A 21,544-nucleotide genomic window follows, 5' to 3' on the forward strand; every position below is an offset into this window, starting at 1 on the left:
CAGTGCCTGCAGGTGTGCAGAGTGCTGCAGTGCCCTTCTGCCCCTACGTACTCTTCAAAGCTGAGCTGGCCTGGGAACATGGACAACCACAGTCCCCGGGCACTCCACCTCAGCTCAGAAGCGTGATGCACAGCAGCCATCTCTGATTATCAGTGTAACAATGGCAAGCTGGAACATCTGTTGTTAGGGACAGAGTCCAGAGAGCTGGCCGGATAAACGACACGTACACCAACTTGATTAAGCATCGTTCTCCCGTTATTGTTCAACTCTGCAAGCTGATACCTACTTTTGCAAAGATTCACGCCCAGTCCCTCTAGACAGCCTCTAATCAGTAGGGGAGCTGACCAGTGTATAACTTTGCCAAGGACTCTCAGGGCTGCCTGCAGCCAGGTGCTTTCCAGGCCTGCCTGCAGCCAGGGGCCTGTTCAGGGGCTTTTCCTCAGCAACCCTGGGTTGTCCAATCTTTCCAGGGGTATCATATGCCCCTGTTCCATAAGGAATCCCTCTACAATCTACAGCCCAAATTACCCCTTCACAGAGAATCAAAAACAAGCTTGCCAAGCTACCCATCCCTGCTGCCTTGTGCCCTAGAATAGCCAACATTAAAGACATTTTGGCCATGGTTTTGTTTATCCAGCACCTTCTGTTTGATATGTAAACCAAAGAATATTAAATGCATGTATATGTGTACATATTTGTATGCAGTCCACATATTTCAGCCCATTTCTTACAGCAGTCTGCACTAATAAATTGCATCCATCACTGGTCACCAGGTTCCTTCTGTTTCTCCGCAGAGGACCTGGAAAGGCAGCTCAGGGGGAAGGGCTGCTGCTCTTTAAACACTGCATTCTCCCTTCATGAAATGCTGGTCTCAGGAGGAGTCAGAGCCCAGCTTGCAGCAGAAGAGTAATTGCCTTCTGGAAGTGAGCTGCAGCACTCAGAGCATCTGTGCCTTCAAAATGCAGTTTTCAGTCCCCATCTGCAGGCAGGATGGAGCAGGAAAGCTCAGCACCCCAGCTGGGCTGGGGGACACTGAGCTGAGTTGTGGTAAAGCCATGGCACTGCAGGGGAGGATGAAGAACAGCCATTTTGTCCAAATCATGGCAGGGATCTGAAGATAAAATCTTGTCTACTCTTCATCACTTAATCACCAGCCAGAGCTTTAAGGGTCTTGTCCGTACAAGTGGTTGTAAAGGGACAGCTGTTGTGCAATTCTGCCAGGGTCAGGCTGGGGGTAGGTACAGGTGCGCAATATCTACACATACCTATTTTGGTGAAATGACAGAAATGTGGGAAAAAGCTACACACAGATACAGCTATGTGTGCAGCTGGGGCAGAGCAGGTACATGCGTGGCAGTGCCTCATGCTTTGGGACACCACCAGGGATGCAGAGAAGAGCAGCACAAAGCCCTGCAGAAACACAGGGGGTCCATCCAGTGCTCAGGCTGGTGCCTTGATCTGGTGACCCAAAGCAGCCCCAAACCACAGCAGCTTCCCAAGCCTCACACCAGACTAGGATTTCATGACAGCTGAAAGAAGACAACTACTCACTCAGACAGCAACACATAGATCAATTACATCAGCAAAACCAGATCAATTCCCAGATCTCCAGCTCAAGGAAATGGCTATTTACATGACAAATTTGGGGAGAGGAGCGTGTGCAGCTGAACTGTGAGCTCCATAGCACCTATACAGTGGCTCACTACTTCCTCAAACACCAACAACCACCAAGCTCCTGCCTATACCAAAGATTTTGTCTGCTTGATAAATTGATGCCCAAACCCTAAGGCAGCAAAACCCTAAAGGCAAATTTTCCTTGCTCCGTACACTGGAAAACGAAGATTAGGAGAAATGTTTTGAGCTTCAGCCCAAGGCAAAAGAAAACAACTTAATCAAGGCTTTCAGGTAAGATACTCTTCCCTTTAGCTGAGGAATCATGAGGAATCCAGAGGTTTAGATTAAAGTCCACCTTCCAGCCCTTTCCCATTCTAGGAGGTTTCACCATTAACTAAGCACTCTCCTTCACCTGCTCACAGACAGCTTGCTAATATAGGCAATGTTACCCAAATTTGTCAAAAGTAATTTAAAATCCCATCAACATCAGAAAACTGGAAAGGGTAATACTAACCCCTAAGTCCAGCAAGTCAAGAACTGCACTTTCACTAGTTTCTAATGAAAATTACTCTGTAGTAAGTTTGTCTTCATTTTTTGTTGTGACAAAGTCATCTAATTAATACATTTTTACAACCAAAGTAATGAATTTTCTGTATTATATGTGTCTAATAATATATCTCCTAAGAAAAATGAGATCAATCATTATTTTAAAACATTGGCTTTATGGGGTTTTTATTTCATTTATGAGATCTGCACAGATAAATCAAAAAAAACCACCAGTTTCTATCACCCTCCCAGAATAGGATTAATTTACCATAACGAAAATGGATGGGAGCATCACAAGTGCTCACTCCAAATGTGCTCACAGTGACTAATACCATGAATATGAAAAGCTATCTTAACCAGTTCTAGGTTGCAGATAGATCTTGGCAGAAAGGAAGACAGAGGAAATGAATGTAATCACTGCAAAATATGTAAAAATGACAGAGAGAGGAAAGTCTAGACAATGTGAGATGATTGCCATGCTCTCCAGCTTGGAATGCAAAGCCTGTCTTCTGATTGTTCTGAGGTTTAAACTGCCGAACACACACTGCTCTTCAAACCCATATGGGCAAGCAATTTGCCATATGTTTTAGAACATGGCACAAGTACCCAGAGATGCACTACTGCTAATGCTGCAAATAGAAAAAAGCGAGCTATGCCACCCCGTCTCTCTGATACATTAACGAGGGAGTGGAGTGCTCCAGGCTTGTTTTCAAAAAAATACCAGCCCTCTATATGGTAACTTTTCCTTCCCCATGCTCGTAGCCACATGAGCTTGCCCTGGCTCCCAGAGTCCTGGCACCAAAGAAATGATCTGCGGCTTTGGGTTGACGGCAAATTGTCAGCAGTGTGTCCAGGCAGCCAAAAGGGCCAACAGTGTTCTGGAGTGCATCAATCACAGCATCACTGGCCAGTCAAGGGAGGTGATTGTCCTGCTCCACATCACCCTGATATGCCCTGTGTGCAGTTTTGGGCACCTCAGTGTGAGAAGGATATAGAGCTATTAGAGTGTGTTCCGAGGAAAGTGACCAAGGTGGTGAAATTTCTTGAGGACAAAATTTACAAGGAATGGCTGAAGTCACTTGGCTTGTTCAGTCTAGAGAAGGGAAGGCTGATGGGTGATACCATGGCAGTCTAAAACTTCTTCAAGGTGGGAGGAGAGTGGTGCTGATCTCTTCTCTGGTAATCAGTGACAGGACAATGGAACAAAGCTGCATTAGGAGAAGTTTGGATCAGACATTAAAAAAAGGTTTTTCACTGAGAGGTTGGTCATCACTAGAACAGGCTCCTGGAGCAAGCAGTGATGCCACCAACCCTACTGGAGTTCAAAGAGCATCTGAATGATGCTCTTAGTCATATGGTTCAGTTTTAGGTTGTCTTGCAAGGAGCAGGGAATTGGACTTGGTGATCCTTATGGGGTCCCTTCCAACTTGAGATATTCTATGATTCCAAACCATCCAGGTCCAGGAGTGCACTGTAGCTCCTTAATCTTGTATGGAGAAAAGATCCAGGGACAATCTCCATCTCCTCCCACCCCCTCTGAAGCACAGGAAGAAATCCTGGGCACCAGGACTTGAAGGAAACCACATGTGCTCCATTCATCTTGACATCTCTCTCCGACCCCTTGGCCTCCTGACACCATGAAGAGGTTACATGGGCAAAACCATGCTTTTGTGAAACCTTACTTCCAATTTCTATCATTATCCTAAACATCAACATTCCACACACTCAGCCTTGAACTAATGAACTTTTCTGTAGAGAAAATGTGTTCTCCTCAAGATCCCAGCTGGTGATTCTTTGTCTTGTCCTAAGTCTTTCTTCTACCCCCATGCACACACTGTTCTCCTTCTCCATGTCTCAGCCATCATTTGTCTGCTCCTCTCAACCACATCACACATGAACAGGACACCACTCCATCACAGAACCAACATCTCCTGCAACTATTAAAGAAACTCTAAGCTAATGATGGCTAATTCAGAGGAGAGTGTGCAAAATTTCTAAACATATTGAAAAAATCTCTTATTATTGAATGGAGCATCTAAACAGCCTGTACAACCTCATGTACTTACCAGTGTTACGTGTTGCTGATCCACCACTCACCTGAATGGTGGTTAAACCTCAGGTTTCAGTCAGGTTGTGGACACTTGCACATAGGATATCTCTGGTCTTTTGAGTTCAATTATATTGATGTTGGTTATAACTATTTGCAGATCATAGTTTTAGGACACTAACAGTGTTTGCTTGTAGTCAAACAGTCAATTTAAACAGTCAAACAGTAATTTACTCCTGCTTAAATCTGACATCTTACGCCGAAAAGGCAGGACTTCAATTTACCTTCAAATAAAAATTTGCAACCTGATTTCCATACTAAGATTCCTTCCTTCTGCCACATCAATTAAAAACCAGCTAATCCTGCTGCTGGTATTAAACAAAGTGCATTAGTAAGCACAGAAATAATAAAAATAGGAGTATTCTTAGAAGAAATATAAGAAGAAACAGTGCTCACAGCTGATAATTCTGTGCCTGCCCCAGTCAGAGGAGCATGCTGTCAGGGCTGATCTTCACAACTCTATCGCAAAGGCTCTGGAAATGTTTTCTTAAATAATAACTGCATTTAAGAAGGAGCATTGCAGGGAATTAACAGTCTTGCTGTCTTGCTTGTTGGGTTTTGTCTTTTGGTTTTGTGTTCTGATACAAAGAAAGCCTTTGCATTTTTAGAACATAGATCTGCATATGCAAGGAAATCTGTGGCTGAAATAGGCAATTTGTACCCGTTGCCCCTTGTGAAGAGAGAGCCTCCATTCTCTTTGCAGTTGCCCCTTAAGCACTGTTATACTATGATGAGGCACTGCTGAGCCTTCTCTGCTCCAGGGAGGAGACCTGACTGCGTTAGTCTTTCCTCACAGGGCAGATGTAGATGCTGGCTTGATCGTCTCCAGCCTGTCTGCATCTCCAACCAAGGTCAACAGATGTTCTTCAATGTTTGATACCACAACCACTACCCAAGCTATCTAATATACATCATTTTCTTGTACTGCAATTACAACTATAAGTTTTATAGAGCTGGGCTGGTATCTTGATGACTTGAAGTCGCAGCTGCTGTTAGAAGGAGCTGATTCAAAGGTTGAAATCTGGAGGAAAGAGCATTGGTGTTCTCAATATATTCCCCTGTGAGCTCCAGATGCTATATCTGCATTACCAGTGGTAACTTCAACAAGGCACCAACCTAATCTTCAGTGAGATCCCTCCTTATCTTCATGGGTGGATTTAAATGTTACTTTCAAACATTAATAAATCTATTTTGCCTTTTATTTCAAGTGGCCCAGTTGAGAGAATTGGAAAGAAACAAAATATAAAGGTAGTGGCAAAAGCTGCTACACTAGTCCCAGTGGTGCATTGCTTGGCTGTGCATTACTAAGCCAACACAAAGAACATTTCCAGGAATACCATTATGCTGCTGCATAGAGAAAAATGCTTCTGATTAGCATGTACTCGATATGCTTGGATAATTACTTCTCCTTCCGAGAATTCCAGCAACAAGTGAAACATCTGTTGTTTCCTCCAAGTTATAACAATTCTTTTACAATTACTCTTTTGCATACTTTGAATTTCTAATTTTTTATTTTTATCTAGAAAGCCAGGATTTGTGGTGCAACTGGAATTCACAATGTGCACATGTGTGTGGGAAAGAAGAATAAGAAATAATGGCAGTCCCTAACTGCAGCATTATGTCACCCCAAGGCTAAGATTGTTGGCCATCTACATTATTTGCATTCACTGTATTAATTCCCCTCTATACACAATGAGAATTAATTCCATTTCAATAAATTCAATGGCTCCTATTTATTCCAAGGTTGATGCCAGTGATCTCTATTGTTTGTAGCCACACAATATGCTTTCTGCAGCCAAAAATCCAGCTTCCACCCCCTTCCTGCAGCACATTGCTTATGCAGCTGTGGCAGTACCAATGTTTAGGATAGAAACAACACTGAAATAAATGGTGTTAAAAGAAAACCCTAAGTGAGTTGGAGTAGCAAACAGCATGGCAGCAGAAATGTGCATAGGCACTTGGGAGAGGCAGGAATTTCTTCAACCAGTTTCACAAGCGGTAAGAAAACAAGTCATAGCACAGGCAAAAATTGCTGTGAAGAGTCAGACCCCTGGACAGTCAAAAGACTGACCAGAGCCTTTGTCCCATGGTAATATTCACATTCATAACACTAGAGATAGACTCACCTCATTATATTCAGAGCAAGTTATCTGCTATCAAGAGCTATTGCTTCAGAAGGTGATGCACAAAGGAGAGATGATAAATGCAGGTTAAATACAGTGCTTTGCTCTTCCTGCTGTGTTTGCCTGCACAATGACAGCACAAGTGCCTCGGGCAGTGGCCTGTTACCGAAACAGGGCTCCAGCATCATCCTCCGAGGGTCATCGTAAGTTATTTCTGTCATCCACATAGGCTGGATGAATAAATAACTCACCAAACACACTTAGAAGCAGTCTAACTTAGCACAGGTTTACAAAAGACTGGAACCAGAACACCTTGCTGAAGGACGGGGTAAAATAACAGCGGTTTCCCCTCTGCAAGCTGGAGACTTTTTGCACTGTTTTTATCTGCCCTGCAAATACTTCCAGGCCAGCCAGCAAAGGCCTTTGAGGAGTATCTTTGACTCAGCTGCAAATCTACAGCCTGAAGATAACATAGGAGACATATGGCAAGCCTTGTCTCTGTCAGCCCTACTCACTTTGAACAGACAGTACCCTTGATTCCAGCTGCTGGGAGCACACACATCACAGAGACTGCTCTGCACAGAGATCTTGGCCAAGCAGGGAGGGTTCTCTGCTTCAGATGGGTTTTACAGCTCAGTGGTATCACACCTTTACACCTGGCAGCAGCATTGCCACAAGGGATTTCTAATGTAACAGGCAAGGAACAAAAAAAGCATGACCCCTGCAGCTCTGCCAAAACAGGAACGGCGTTTCCTCATGAGTGGGGTCAAGGATCTTACCCATCCTTCAAATTACTCAGTAACAAAGACACAGATCTCTCCAGGTACCCCTGAGTGTCACACTGCTACAGGCTGTGCCTGTTTTGGGTGCTGCTGCTGTTTGCACAGTGCTGCCCGCAGGCTGTGGAGCTGCAGCTATACAGATGTGGGCAGCTCACCAGCTCCCGTACCACAGCGCAGGGAGAGATCTGAGTGCTGGTGAAAGACTACAGAATTCAAATTTGGAAATCTTTTCTAAGAGAAAACTAATAAAATTAAAAAAGAAAAGAAGAAAACAAATGTCTTCCTTTCCAATGGCAGCCGAACAAATTACAGAGCTGCAAACACTGTTAAAAGTTTCACTGCAGAACAGAACAGTGTTATCTCCCCTAATTTAAGTGGCTGAAAGTTTTGCATCTGACTCTAAATTACCCACACACTTTTCCTTTTACACTCAAGGGAGAAATAACCCAGAGGATCACTAAAATGAGGGTCAAAGATCAACTGAATGAATTCCCCTCTAAAGGTAAATGGGACTTTTTAATGACTGCCAAGGAAACCCTGGGTCAATTTGGCATCTAAAATTCAGACATCTCAGGCCAAAGAACCCAACACAAAGCGGAAGATCACAGCCCTAGGTACAACAAGCAGTGCATGCAGAGCTGTTGGAGACTTTTCATCAAGGTCAAACCTTTATCCCTAGGCTGGTTGTCTTTGACCCCAATCAGAAATTGTAGAAATGGTTTAATGAAATAATTGAGCGCTCCAAACAACTGTTTCACCAAAACTCACTGGTTTAGTGCCAACTTCCACTCAGGTTCCATTTGTTTAACCACAGTTCTCAATTAGTCAAGTAATTCACTTCCCATTTATTTACATGCATGAGACAGAGCAAAAGCAAAAGATTTCAATTGATTCATAATCACGAGCCCAGAGACTTGGGATTGGATTGTGATATGGGCAGAAGGCAGCCAGCTAATTCCTGACAAATTTCATTACCAGTAAGATATGGTCAAGAAGCAGGCACTGCTTATGAGGGTTAGAAGTGAAAAGTTAGTGGGTGTTTAAGAATGTAAGCATGCCTAAAGTATTGTCATTCTTAAACATAAAGACTTAAGTAATAAATTAAATTAGTAAGACATTGAATATTTTTGCAAACTTGTCCCTAAAGTGTATGTGCTTTCCTTTCCTTGAAATGATTAATCAAATGTAGGAAGAAAAAAGAAATAAAATAGACAAATCTTTCTGCAGCATGACCTTATTTCCTACCCCAGACCATGAACTTATACAAGCTTGTACTGGAAAAATTGAATATGACCAGCCATCAGTGCTGTTTATTTTATCAGAGGTGCTTCTGTCCATACTGAATGTTGTAGCTTCATCTCTGAACAGCCAGAAAGGAAATCTCTCTTCATTTCTCTCTCCAGAGATAGCAGGAGACATGGGATTGCTTACAGCCCAGAGAACTGACTTTTTATCACAAAACCAAATCTGCAGCAACTTCAGATTTCTGAAAGTTTGTCTAAAGATGGCAAAGTGTCACCTCAAGTGCAAAATGACTAAAGAGTGGGAAGAAATAGGGAAGAAATGGGTAAAAATAAAAGCTTCTAAAAACGATTTTATCTTCTTTAGTAACACTTTGGGAAATTTATTTGTAACATATTGAGGTCCATATTGACTCTCCAATGCTTAATCTAAACTAATGAATCTGAATTAATGCTCTACACATATTTTACACTTGCATAATATAGACATTCCATAAGGACCTACATGGACCACAGGTGGCTGGGGGAAGCTCTCAAATGGCATCCTGACAGACAATGCAGATGTCATCAATCAAATGGGTTTCTTTGCTCTTTCCCATTTATTCCTATTGCCACACTGCAAACTTTCCCTGATGAAACCAAGATGGGACTTACAATCTGATCTGAGCTTTTACATTAACATCCAATTAAAATCCAAGGTTTACATACCTGCTTATAGATAAAATTCCAGTATGTCTTTGGCATGACAGCACTAGAACAAGATCTGCTGACACCTTGTTGCCAGCAAGCCCAACCTGCCTTAAACCTGACATAACACCAGCTGAAGTGCTGCCCTGCTGCCCAAGAGTCCTTCCTGGCTGCTGTGGCAGTAGCTATGTGCTCCAACACCAGCCCCAAGCAGAGCCTGCTGCAAGGCACTGCTCTCAGGCTGGAGAAGCACATCCAACTCCTGGTACAGCAGGCTGGCAAATTCTCCTTCACATGAACCTCCCCTGTACCAAACACCCGATACTGAGCAAAACTCCACAGCATCCTCAAGGCTTCTGTAGCTGCCCATGCAAATTAAACTACAAAAATGGGGTGTAGCATTTGAGGAGCAAAATGACCAAAGAAGACAGACACCTGGTGGCAGTAGCTGATCAGCTTTGAGACTGGTTGCAGGACATGGGGATTTTCTACATTTAGAACAAATTTCTCCACATGCTTTAGCCTTCCCAAGATGATTTGGGCAAGCTGCAGTGACCTACAGCCATGGGTTGACAAAGCCTTCGGCCTGCACTATGACCATCCACAGCAAGACTAAGTCACAAGGGAGAAGACTCGCAGCTGCAGCCTCCTCTGATTTCTGTAGTTTTCTGTTATTGTCCCTAAACTGTCCATTACAAGCTCTGTCCTGTCCAGTCCTAATCAGGAGAAGTAGCAGCACACTATGGGGAAGATCTTGGTGTCCCTTTCCTATTGAAAAGGCTTCACATGAAAGCCGTTCTCAAGGCTGCCTGTGCGTCAGAGAACGAACATGACATGCCAGACTCGAGCAGTGACTAACTGCTTGAGACAGCAAGAAGGAAATCTTATCTCCACCAACCCCCAAGGCAACGCTGGGCTCAGGGGTAATATTTATTAATGCTGATATCCAATGACAGTAGAACTGTCACCCGAAGTTGGTCATCAGTTCCAGTTATCAGAGGTATCACATTCCCTTTCTTTCCTGAGTTATCCCTTTCACAAACTGTCCATGGCAACCTTGGACATTTCCCCCTTCCCAAGACAGCTGTTTGGTTGCTGTCACCAGCAGGGTCTATCTGCTCAGCCAGGAAGGCAACAGGCAAAAGGAGCAGATAAAATGAGCAGAGCTGACAGGCATGACCACAAACACCTCTATCAACCCAGTCAGGAACATTGGCAACGCAGGTATCTCCAGGTGTTTTGCAGCCAGACACTCCCCAAGGCACAGCACAATTGCCCAAGATCACCTCCTGTCTGAACACCCTCCATAAAGGGACTTCAAAGGACATGTGCAGGCTCTATCCATCACCAATGACAAGATGATGGTGACTTTCAGGAAATGGCAGTGTCAGCAAAGCAGGATCCGAACAACCCAGCAGAGACTTACTACTTTCCCCAAGACTGACAAGGTACAAAGGCAGTATTCAAGAGGAAAGCCACAGTATGAGTGAAGACTCTTGTGGGGTTTTTTTAACAAAACAAACAACATGGGCACCTTCTCAAAATTATTTCCTCTTCTGTCTTGCAAGAACTAAATTGGAAGAGATGACAGCTTTCCCCACTGGAAACGATGACTTTGTCAGCTGCTATTTATTACTAAAAGATTTTCTTCCCCACCTCCTGCACCAATACAGATATATTTTGTGCAGTCATGCAGTAAAAATGAGATTGCTTTATGGACTGAGAACAAAGAATCATGCATTCCTCCTTCAAAACCTTCTCTTACATTCCTACTGAGGGAAATTCACTACCGAGAAACGCATAACAAAAGCCTACCTAAGGAGGCAGCAGTGGGTAGACCTGCAACACCAACAACCTTTTTCCTCCTTTTCCCTCCAACAGACAAGTTGGATGCCTTGGGGTTTGAAGTATCCAGTAAAGACAACAGCAGCAGCCTACTACCACCATCTGTAAAAAAGATAATTCTCTCTACTGTTTGTTGCTGGATGCCAAAGATGGACCTGTGAAATCTGAACCAGTAATATCCTTAAACATTACCTGGAATGAAACACGCTTGCAATACAGAGAAGTTTTTGGGAGTTACTAAACTTGGTAGCTACCCAAGGTGTTTTAAATGTCCCATTCCTAGAAGATGACATGAAGAACTAATCAAATTATTAAAGTATCTTTCTGCGTTTCACCTGTACTTCAACTTAGGTTGTTCTACATGATATTCTGTATCATTTGCATTCCGGGCGCAGGTTTCTTTCCCAAACGTGCTTTAATTTAAATAATATGGATTTAAATCAAAACAGGCAGACACAGAAATATGCTGGACATACTAAAAGATACAGCTCACTGCATTTTTTTTTTCTTTTTTACCATCAACCATAGAAAGCTTTATTCCAAGCCTGATCACACTTTCAGTTACAAAACACGGGGCAAAAAATAACAGTTAACACGCAAGAACTGCCATATTTCTACTTGCCTCTATTCTTATACTGGACTTTCCACATTGAGGGATGGAGAATAAACCTCTCTCATTTTTAACATAATGAATGTACCTAAGGGTAGCAAATAAAGGTTTTTATTATTTTTAATTTCATTTCACAAATGTTTTACTTTCCCCAAGCCGCCGTTTGTTAGTGCAACAATCCAGCACAGTGCTAGTTGCTGAGGTATACATGGTTAAACTAATTTTACACCTTCAACCCAAACTGCAGTGTTTTCTCTCTCCTTTTTTTTTAAAAGTAATGAAAGCCATATATTCACTATTTCACATTTCTAAAAATAATTCCACTCTAAAGAATGGTTTTGTAATAATGACAGGCTGTAAAATCAACAGCCTTATCTTTTATCACCCATAGAACTCCTGCTGTTCTTTTTTTTTTTTTTTTAAAGTATATTTTGTGCAAAATTAAGTTCTGTGTAGGTCTGTACCGTAATTTGGAAAAAACTGTGTATAAAATGTATTTAATTTTTAAAAACAATCCCAACGTCAAACAACAGAGAAAGGAGAAACAGATCAGAGGCAGCTGAAGTTTTCACATGAGAAACTAAATATAGTATGTTCTTAAAGCTCCAGTAAATACATTCTTCCAAAAACCAGAATGCACTTTGGTCATTATTAAACATTAGTACAGAGGCAAATAAAATACAAAATGCTTGTTTGTGTTGCTTTATATATAAAAATATTTTTATACCACATAAGTTTAAGATTCAATACTTCCAATCTTTCAAGATTCTGAAGATTAGCAAACATAGTGCAATGTCCAGACTCTTGCAATTTTTCAGTATGAAGCCAGTATTTTAGAAACATAAAATGTAAGAATACTTGTGCCTGGTGGTAATAATCCTCCCAAAATAATTTGTAGAAGGGAAGTTTGTTCCAAGCTGCTTAATTCCACAGGGATGGATACATTATTTTTGTCACACTGAAGAACCACGAGTCAATATGACTGGTCCCTGTGGGAGGCAGGGATAGCAGGCAGAGGGAGAGGTGTTGGAAACCCCAGCAGAAAGCACAAGGGAATGACACCTGCTGGGGAGGAATGGGAGTTATTTCAAGACACAAACCTGCCAAATACCAGGCTTTGTGAGCTCTGCTGCTCACCAGAGCAACTTGTTCTCTGTGTTTAATTGTTCTTAAACTTCAGTGTGGTACGAATGGCATATACTATAGCGTACAAGAGGAGAGTATCTATCATTTGCTCACTCATTCAAAGCATTCCTTTCACCAGTAAATAACTTGCTTGTTTAAATATTCAACTTCAACATATAATACATACTCCTCCATAGTTCACCATAATATATCCCAATTAATATACATTTATATGTATAAAGTTTTTCATTAAAAGTAACAATAAAAAGTGCACATGCACAGTCAGAGCTGCACAGAACAGCCTAGTATTTCAAATAAATACAATATTTAATTTTTATCAAAATATCATACAGCATAGTAATAAATTTACAATTATTGCTCTAATAAGTGTGTTATCAAAGAACACTTGTTGACTTCTTATATAATACCTTTTTAATATCCCAGGATATTTAAACTGCAGCCTATATGAGTTTAGATCCTGGAATTACTCAAAATACTAGAAATACCCACTTGTTTCTAATAGCAATATAAAACATTTTTGCTACCTGTCATACTGTATAGTCAGTACTTTATTTTTTGAACATGTCTCACTTTTCTATTGCAACCAAACATCTATTGACATTGTCCTCATAAATGACTGGTGCAAATGAAATATTCTAAGCAATTTTACCACACTATCAAAAATCAAATGACTTCCATATAGGGTTACTGGTAACTAAAAATGTTCAGCATTGGCTTCAGCTTTAACAGAAAGCGCAATTTAGTGTAACCAATGTTCAGGATTTCAAACTCTCAGACACACAGTTTTTGACCCTTCCTAAATCTGACCCTTTCCAAAACTAAGCAAGTAATTTGAAAATAAAACATAAATGTCAACTAGAACGAACATTAAACCAGTGAGAAGATGAAATAAATATAAAGATTGCACAAGACAGATGTAAACACTTCGGTTTTCCAAATGACTTCCTTGAAGAGGTTGTAGCGTCTGAGATACAGATTCGGTGGCTGCTGTGAGGCAGTTTTGTCCATCAATGAGCTTTTCTATAACACTGTGTTCTGTTGTCTCATCATCTTTCTATATTGTCAAGATTTGATCTTCCAGAGCTGGAAAAATTAGAGCAGTACATCAATTTATTTCTCAAACTGTTTCTGTTTACCAGAACTGCAATACCACCACATCTTTTTTTCTTACTGCACTTGCTGCGTATTCTAATGACACACAAAATACATTTTACATTCATTTACTTCTAAACAAGAAAAAGACAGTAGATGTAAGCAAACTTGATGGCCAGTAAAGGGCTTTGTGACAACTACAAGCTTGTGCAAGATGCTTGTGCAAGACGGATAGCCTGCTGTGTCTGCCTCCCTTTAAGAGCTACAGAGTCAACAGTGAGGAATTAGAGAGAGAAATCAAATCTGGGATATGAAGAAAAGTTAAGGAAGGTTTTGTATTTATAAGTGTCTCTGTATTTGTGTCAAGAATTCTTGTAATTAAGTGTCCTAAATGAAGTTACCAAGCCACAAAATGAAAAAAAAAAAGTTTAAAGGGCTGGTCTGACAAATACATTATTCTTCTGATATAGCTTTAATTTAATAATTTAGTAAGTTTTCAAACAATAGATCTTCTAGTTAGCCTGGTTCAGAATTAACTATGCTACAATATGTGTTCCATCTACAAGAACATAGTGAAAAAAAGGATGCTTCTCAAATATTTACCTTCAGATTAAATCCAAGCAAGTCACTGATGACACCAGAAACAGCTGACAGGATGACAACTTGGGTGATGTTATAAAGCAGTGGATTCATTGTAAGCCCATATAACCTAAAGGGACTGTCCAGTTCCTAATAATGCAAAACAACAGCATTGTTAAAAAATAAAAATTACACAAAGGGGGTTTTGTTCACATATGTATTGTGCAATATTAGACACTTTATGAAGTCTTCAAGACCCAGTGAAGTAAAACACTCTCCTATTATTCTGCATATAAAACACAACGTGCAGGAAAATATCCATCACATTAACTGACTTGACTGCTGTTGTCTTAATAACCCTTCAAAAAATTGGAGGCTACCCATGTACAGCATCTACCAATCTGCTCATGAAGCCAAGAAAATAAAGAGCTAGGTGCCACCATCTTAGAATTCCTTATAATTTTCCAGAAATCACCTTCAGTGTTAAAAGAACTGATAAGCAGCAGAACCACAAAAAATAACAAAAGGAAGATTTTTCATAATGACAGAAGACTACCTCACAACTATGAAAATTAACAAAAATGTCTTTCCTATTGCAATTTTCTTCCTTTTCCATTAATTTTGAGACTAACTACTGATCAATACAGCCAGAAAAGGATGATAAAGGAAAAAAAAATCCTAATAATCATTGGACTGCCAATACTTTACATTTTTTTTATTGGAAGGAACAAAAAATTAGCCCAAATTAATCTGTAATAAAACTTCAACAAAGATGCTATTTCACCAATTTTCAATTAATTGTGTGTGGATATAGTCACCCAAACTTTTCTGGCCGAGAAATACATCAAATAAAGGAAGGAAAAATGAGTTTTAAAATATAAGAGTGGATTATATAAAGTCTACCAACTATCACTGCTTTGGTCATTCATATTTTCTAGCTTTAAATTCATCTTCATCCCTCTCCTGCATTACATCCTGGGCCTTGAAAAAGGCCTTATAAACTCTTTCTTAAAAAAGAAGAATTTCAAAGCTATGACTCTTCTTTCAAAAAGGTGAAATAAGAATGAACAACCTTTTCATTTAGATGTAATGTGGTATAAAACTCAGCTGCAAATACAAAAGATACAAAAGACATGATTCTAAGAAGGACAGCAGAGAAATTCTTTAAGGAAAAAGTTTTTAGATTTTGGATTCATCTTATCAATTTTGTGAATAAGAAAACAATAAGAATATTCAACAGAATCTAGTCTTTATAAAAGTTTAAAGATCAAAATCAAATTTTAAAAACCCTGAGCCCATTTAGCTACTGGACATGAAGTATGTAATTGTGCTGATCACTAACTACCAAGAATTTATTTTAAGCTCATAGTAGGTGGCTTGGAAATCTCACTTTTCACTACGTTTTTACAGTAACTAAGCGATGGCCTGAGTCTGGGATTTGTGCCACAAAAGCCAAGTCCCCCACTGGAAAAGGCTGAGAGTTGATACACTTCTGGCAAGAGTAAAACACAAACACTTTTTTTGAAACACTGAAAAGAGCACGAAAAAATGGAAGCAACTTCGACCAAGAGTTGATCGCCATCCAACCCACCCACATTCTCACAGCACACAAACACTTCAGCTCATGAGATGATAGCATGAACCTGTTGGCCTTTGTCTGTTCTACTCATCCAGTTTCTCCTTGAATCCAGAGAACCTTTCTGCATCCACAGTATCCTTTGACCACCTGATGCACTGAGCATACTTCCTTTCGTTTGCTCCACAACCAGATCGTAAAAGCCCTGTAGTCCCTTACTCCTACACCAGGAGATAGTCCCTGACTTTGGCTCTCCTTATTGCTGCAACACAACTCTCAAGTTGTTGCTTTGTCAGCACTGAGTCCTCGCTGACTCCATCAGTCCTCTCACGGAAAGTGCTGTGTATCGTTTTAGAGGAGGGGACCAGCACACACCTTGCTCAAGGTGTGCTGGTGGGGGGAATTACTCATCTAACTAGAAGAAATCCTCTGATTTCAGCTTCTGGCTGGCCATATTAAACCAAGGTTTAGCTTCATTTTAAGGGTTGCTCCCTGGCACATGGGAATCAACAGGCTAAGGGACCAGAGTTCAGTGTGTGGTAGAGTGAGGCCACAAGGTCTTAAATCACCACTATATTGACACTCAAAACAGACAATAAAATTACATCATTTATTTCTCAAGCATTCATCATCCTGTCCACCCTGAAGTACTTTCTCTCACACTGCTAATATACAGCTAAAGAATAAAAACTTATTGGATGTAATAGTAATTTGCAATCCACAATCTGCAACATAACAGACTGCAGCGTATGAACAAGCAGCATCACTGTGAAAGCGGCATGGGGCAAATTTAAACCAAAAAAACACCCTACTGCCTGCAGAAGTCACACAAGTGACTCTTTAACCAACCTATTCTACTTCTTTTTTATAATATGGGAATACTATTTTAATTCTTACCTTCAATAACTTAGTAGCAAGCTTTAAAACATTGTTCACTAGTGTCAGTTCCTCCTTCTTATTAGGCTTTTTCTCCATTTTCAAGTACAAGTTTATCTGATTGAAAACAAAAACACAAGTATCACCACCAACTCAGAATTTAAAGGAATTAATTTGGAAATATTCAATATTTCAACAAAGTGATTACTCAGCAGCCAAATGACAAAACTGCAATGACAATTCTGCAAGCAAGCAAATTTTTTGTTTCCTTTTTAATATTTAAGAACAAGTACTGGCTCAGCACCATAGGAAAACACAATCCTTATGATATAACAAATTACATTTGACATTATTATAGCACCGACTTTAAAGTTTAGTCTGATCTATAAATTAGGCAAGAAAAACCACCAACATAGGTAAGGTTTATGTAATTTCTTTTCCTCATTCAAGAGTTGCCTGAGGTTTGACAATTCATCTCCAGAAGGGTTTTATACAAGTGGGCAGACCTTACAAGACTTAACATCCTCAAAAGTTATTGAACAGAATGAAATGCTAAAACATAATTCTGCTAAAGTGTAATTTCTTTTAAAAGATTCTAGTATAATTTAGTACTTCATGAGCACCTTGAACGCAGAAAAATCAATCTTTCCAGTGCCTTGAAGTATTTGAAAAATTATTAAACTCTTCATTGCTGTAGGAGAACAGTACATTGAACATTTCAATATTTCTGTGAAGCAGACTTTTTCAGGTCATTATTTCTGAGAAAGTTAAGAGTTCAAATTAGCTCTCTTTCGGCCTTTTAGTAATTTTGAAACATCAACTTTCATTCTCAAACAGCCTATCTTTGATACCCAAGATCAGACAAAGGCTAGGTTTTTTTATTTTCTATTGCATAACAAAAGCAAATCAAAGGAAAAAGTGTCTTGAAAAGCCACTGAATTTTATTTTAGGATGAAAACCTTCAAAATAAAAAATGAACAATTTAGCAACGTGCTGAAGTAGTCCTTCAGATGACACCTGACTACAGAAAGGAAGAGATGCTATATGATGCTATGATATACTTAACCACATTGTTGTATGGTGGTTATTGAAATACGGTCCACAGACATCTAAAACAAGTAACTGAATATTATCAGATCTCCCTAAAAAGACCACTTTCTTACACAGGTTAAGAATCAAAACCTATGCCTAATATATTCCAAGGCATATTAAGGTCGTGAACTATCTATTACTATTGCATTTTAAACTAAAATTATGCTTCCAGAGGCAAAGAGATTCCAATCTTTAAATATAAAACTACTGATTTCAACGATTCAATATTTATAAGCAGGACTAAACAAAGAATAAAGGCTTTAATTAGCAACCCTGAAAACCCTAGGAAGATTCAAACCTCTTTTAAGAGCTATTATGATTTCCTTAATTTCAATAACAAACATGGCATCAGGAGAGGAGTGTGTATGCACAGCCATCTACCACACATATTTTGAGACCCAAAACTGGCAAAATAACAACTATGGTCAGACCATACACTTGATTTTGCTCACAGATTTACAAGACCAATTAAAAACACTTTCAGAAGGACCTGAAAAATTACAACCAAACAGCATACAGTCAAAAAGATCCCTTTTAGTTTCCCATCATGACTCCCAATCATGAAATTCATAGATTGAATATAAAGAACACAGAAGTGCCTAGAACTTTGCTTGCAAAAGTAGAATTTGCAGTTTCGTCTTATCCTTGGAGCATTTAAATTGAATCTGGGAGTTGAGACTCATTTGTCTTTTTTTGTTAATGTTGTTGTATTTTCCTATTTGTTTTCAGCTTTGTTCTCTTCTCAGTGAGCCTAATAACTCTACTGTGTTGCTTTCCAAGACACTGGATCAGATGTGCTTTTTTAGATAAAGTGAGTGTCAGTCAATTTATTCAGCTTCACCCCTCTTGAAAAGCCAAAATGTCAGACTTTCATGAGTCTGTCTCAAGAGCACTGTAAATGTGCTGTAGTACCCAGCTCTAGCAAATGAAAGTGAGCTCTACCCAGGGTGAAGTGTATCCTTTTAATTTTCTGAGAAACAATTGTGAATTCTACTTTGGTTTTCATTTCATAAAGCTGTCAGGTATTTTTGAGGGAAAAGACTTATAAGCTGGATTCAATGCAAAGATAAGTGTTTGATGACATAGCACTTCTTTAAGTTCTGAGGACATACAGAAAGTGTTTCTTTCAATGTCCATACTAGACTAAAATGTTCAAACACTGAATCCCAGGAAGAGCAGAGTATAGGAACCTATGAAAGCAAAATAAAGGCTTGGCAATCTCTCTCCCCTTGTTCTCTGCATTTTTTTCCAATCTTTATCCCAAACACTTCCCTCCATTTTCATTCCAGGAACAGCAGACAAACTTCACTGGGACATTCGGCTATTTGTACTCTGAAAATCAACAGAACCATGCAAAGCTCTCCAGGCTCAGGAACTCTGAAAGGTTTCAGAATGGTGCAAAATATCTCACTCAGGACAAGGCAGACGGGCAGTCTGGCTTCTCCATGTCCAGCCTCATCATCTTCAGTAAAGGCAGAATAAATCATTTATATCATCTGTCAGAGGCCTCACATCCCAACTTTGGGACACACAGTTTGGAAGACTTTATTCTACTTCAACACATTTTCTGTAGGAAACCTGTGAAGGTTTCTGAAACTGCCTATTTACCTTGCCCTAAAGAGATTGTTTTGGACCAGTGTGAAACTTAACAAGAAAGAGATTTCTTCTTCCCTAATTGAACATGCTTAGCTCAGAAAACTATCAGCAGTGCCAGGCAGAGCAGAGAGGGAAGTTTGAACTACAAACACCAACCAGAACATTCCTGAGAAGAAACACACATAGACCCAAAGCCAAGCTTGAAAGATGAATGAAAAAAAAAAATTTCCAAGGAGTCTAGAGGAGGCTATATGTAATCCATGCAACCTAGCCATCCTAAGCTATCGGGCTGGAAACAGCAACTCACTTCACAGAGGGTAAGTTTGTTTTCAAATCTTTTACTCACCCACCCAATACTGAGATTCCAGGGTTTTTTTTCCTATCTGAAAACTACTTTTTATGTTTGTGTTCTGTAAGATGTTAAATTATATCAAAGGAGATGGTACCTCTAAGCCCACTCACTTAAACAGAAGTTGGGATAAAGTCAAACATTTATCTCAGAAACTGAACTTTGGGTTGCAGTGTGTTGCTTCACTTCCCTATAATTAACTCCCTAATCCAAACTATTTTAATAAATCTACAAGGCCTGAGACCTACCAGATGAATGAGTTGTTTAGATATAAAAATATAGGTATATGCAAATTCTCACCTGCTCAGTTAGCAATATTGAGGTATTGCTGTATTTTTTGCTTGTTTCAGATCCAAGAGTAACAAATCTTAAGAGAAAAAGAGTTAGTGAAATGCACCAAATTACGAGTTCCCAATTGTAGTGACAATCAAGGAAGATCTCATGCATGTGAAGTAGCTGAAAAATAAAGAGAAAAGAAATCAAAATTTAATTTGAAATAATAATTACACTATGATACAAGAAGATAGTTACATATCTCCACACCTTCAAGAAACATTTCCCAGTAATAAATATATGGAAGGTTTTGAGGCCTATAAAATTTGACTCAATTTTAAATCAACACTGTATTAAAGATATGAGGTCTGAGAAAAGATAAATAAAAAACCACACTCTAAGACAATTTTAAACTCCTGTTCAAATTTGCAAAGGCACTACATGGGATAAAAAACAAAATACAGCCTCACATGTACTAAATTTTATATAAATTACATTCTTGATAAAATATCGTTAGCTACCAGGCAAACACAATAGAGTTAATTAGAAATTGGAAAGAAAATACAACCAGAAGCCATTCAGAAGATCCCCTATATTTTGAAACAGTAGCTCAAAGACAAATCTTAAGCAGTAGAAATCTTTAAACATAGATTTGCTTACTAAAAGACTTTCCACTAGAGGGCAGGCAAATATAGCCAACAAGCCTGTTTCTCACAAAAAAGCATCAACCAAATTCAGTTATCAACTGCCTTTACAGAAGAAAATGTGTATTGATGCAAAATGTTACAAAGAAAAAAAAAAAAAAAGTGTTCCAAAAACCACAATGAAAAATGAAGGAGGACACAGATTTAAAATACAACAGTGGTATCACAGAATCATAGAACATCCTGAGCTGGCAGGGACCCACAAGGATCATACAGCCAATCCCTGGTCCTGCACAGGACACTCCCAAGAATCACATTGTCCCAGGTGCAGAATCCACCACTTGCCCTCGTCAGACTCCACACTGTGGGTGATTTCCCAGTCCTCTAATTTGTTGCTATAAATAAGTTTATTTCGCTATTACAGAAAAACATGCTAAAGTAGATGAAATGAACAATACAAAATGGAGCTCCATTCTGAAAAGCTGTAACAGCTATTACTGGTTTTTCCCTGGGGTCTTCTAACTTACTAGAAATCACTGTGCAAAAGGCACTCAAAACTGTTTTGAAAGCTATTTAAGTCATGGTTGTTTCTCTACAAGTAGAATTTCCTCACCTGTGCACAACAGATGAACACAACTGAGATAGTCAGTAGGAAGGCAGATGAAACGATGACATCCACGGAGCGCTGAGGACCTCGACGCTGAAAATACAGGATATGCACATGTGAGTGAAACCCCACCCCATCAGCACTGGTATTTAGCATAAG

The 21,544-nt window shown here is 39.6% G+C and overlaps 1 protein-coding gene across 3 annotated transcripts in view; it reads right to left on the bottom strand.

Moving 5' to 3' along the window:
* Positions 1 to 11,407: 11,407 nt before the first annotated feature.
* The window catches only part of PHTF2 (putative homeodomain transcription factor 2), a 62,515-nt gene continuing 52,378 nt past the window's right edge, over positions 11,408 to 21,544 (bottom strand). For all 3 annotated transcript variants that reach the window (XM_039570739.1, XM_019283623.2, XM_010395667.3), the window contains exons 14-18: positions 21,392 to 21,478; positions 20,162 to 20,317; positions 16,846 to 16,941; positions 14,397 to 14,522; positions 11,408 to 13,784 (exon numbers count right to left, since the gene is read on the bottom strand). In XM_039570739.1, the coding sequence (XP_039426673.1) occupies positions 13,764 to 13,784; positions 14,397 to 14,522; positions 16,846 to 16,941; positions 20,162 to 20,317; positions 21,392 to 21,478 (486 nt within the window). In that variant the 3' untranslated portion in view covers positions 11,408 to 13,763. The remainder of the gene's footprint in view (positions 13,785 to 14,396; positions 14,523 to 16,845; positions 16,942 to 20,161; positions 20,318 to 21,391; positions 21,479 to 21,544) is intronic.

The sequence above is a fragment of the Corvus cornix genome, chromosome 1A (genome assembly GCF_000738735.6).
Source record: "Corvus cornix cornix isolate S_Up_H32 chromosome 1A, ASM73873v5, whole genome shotgun sequence".
In the NCBI taxonomy this organism is placed as follows: domain Eukaryota; kingdom Metazoa; phylum Chordata; class Aves; order Passeriformes; family Corvidae; genus Corvus; species Corvus cornix.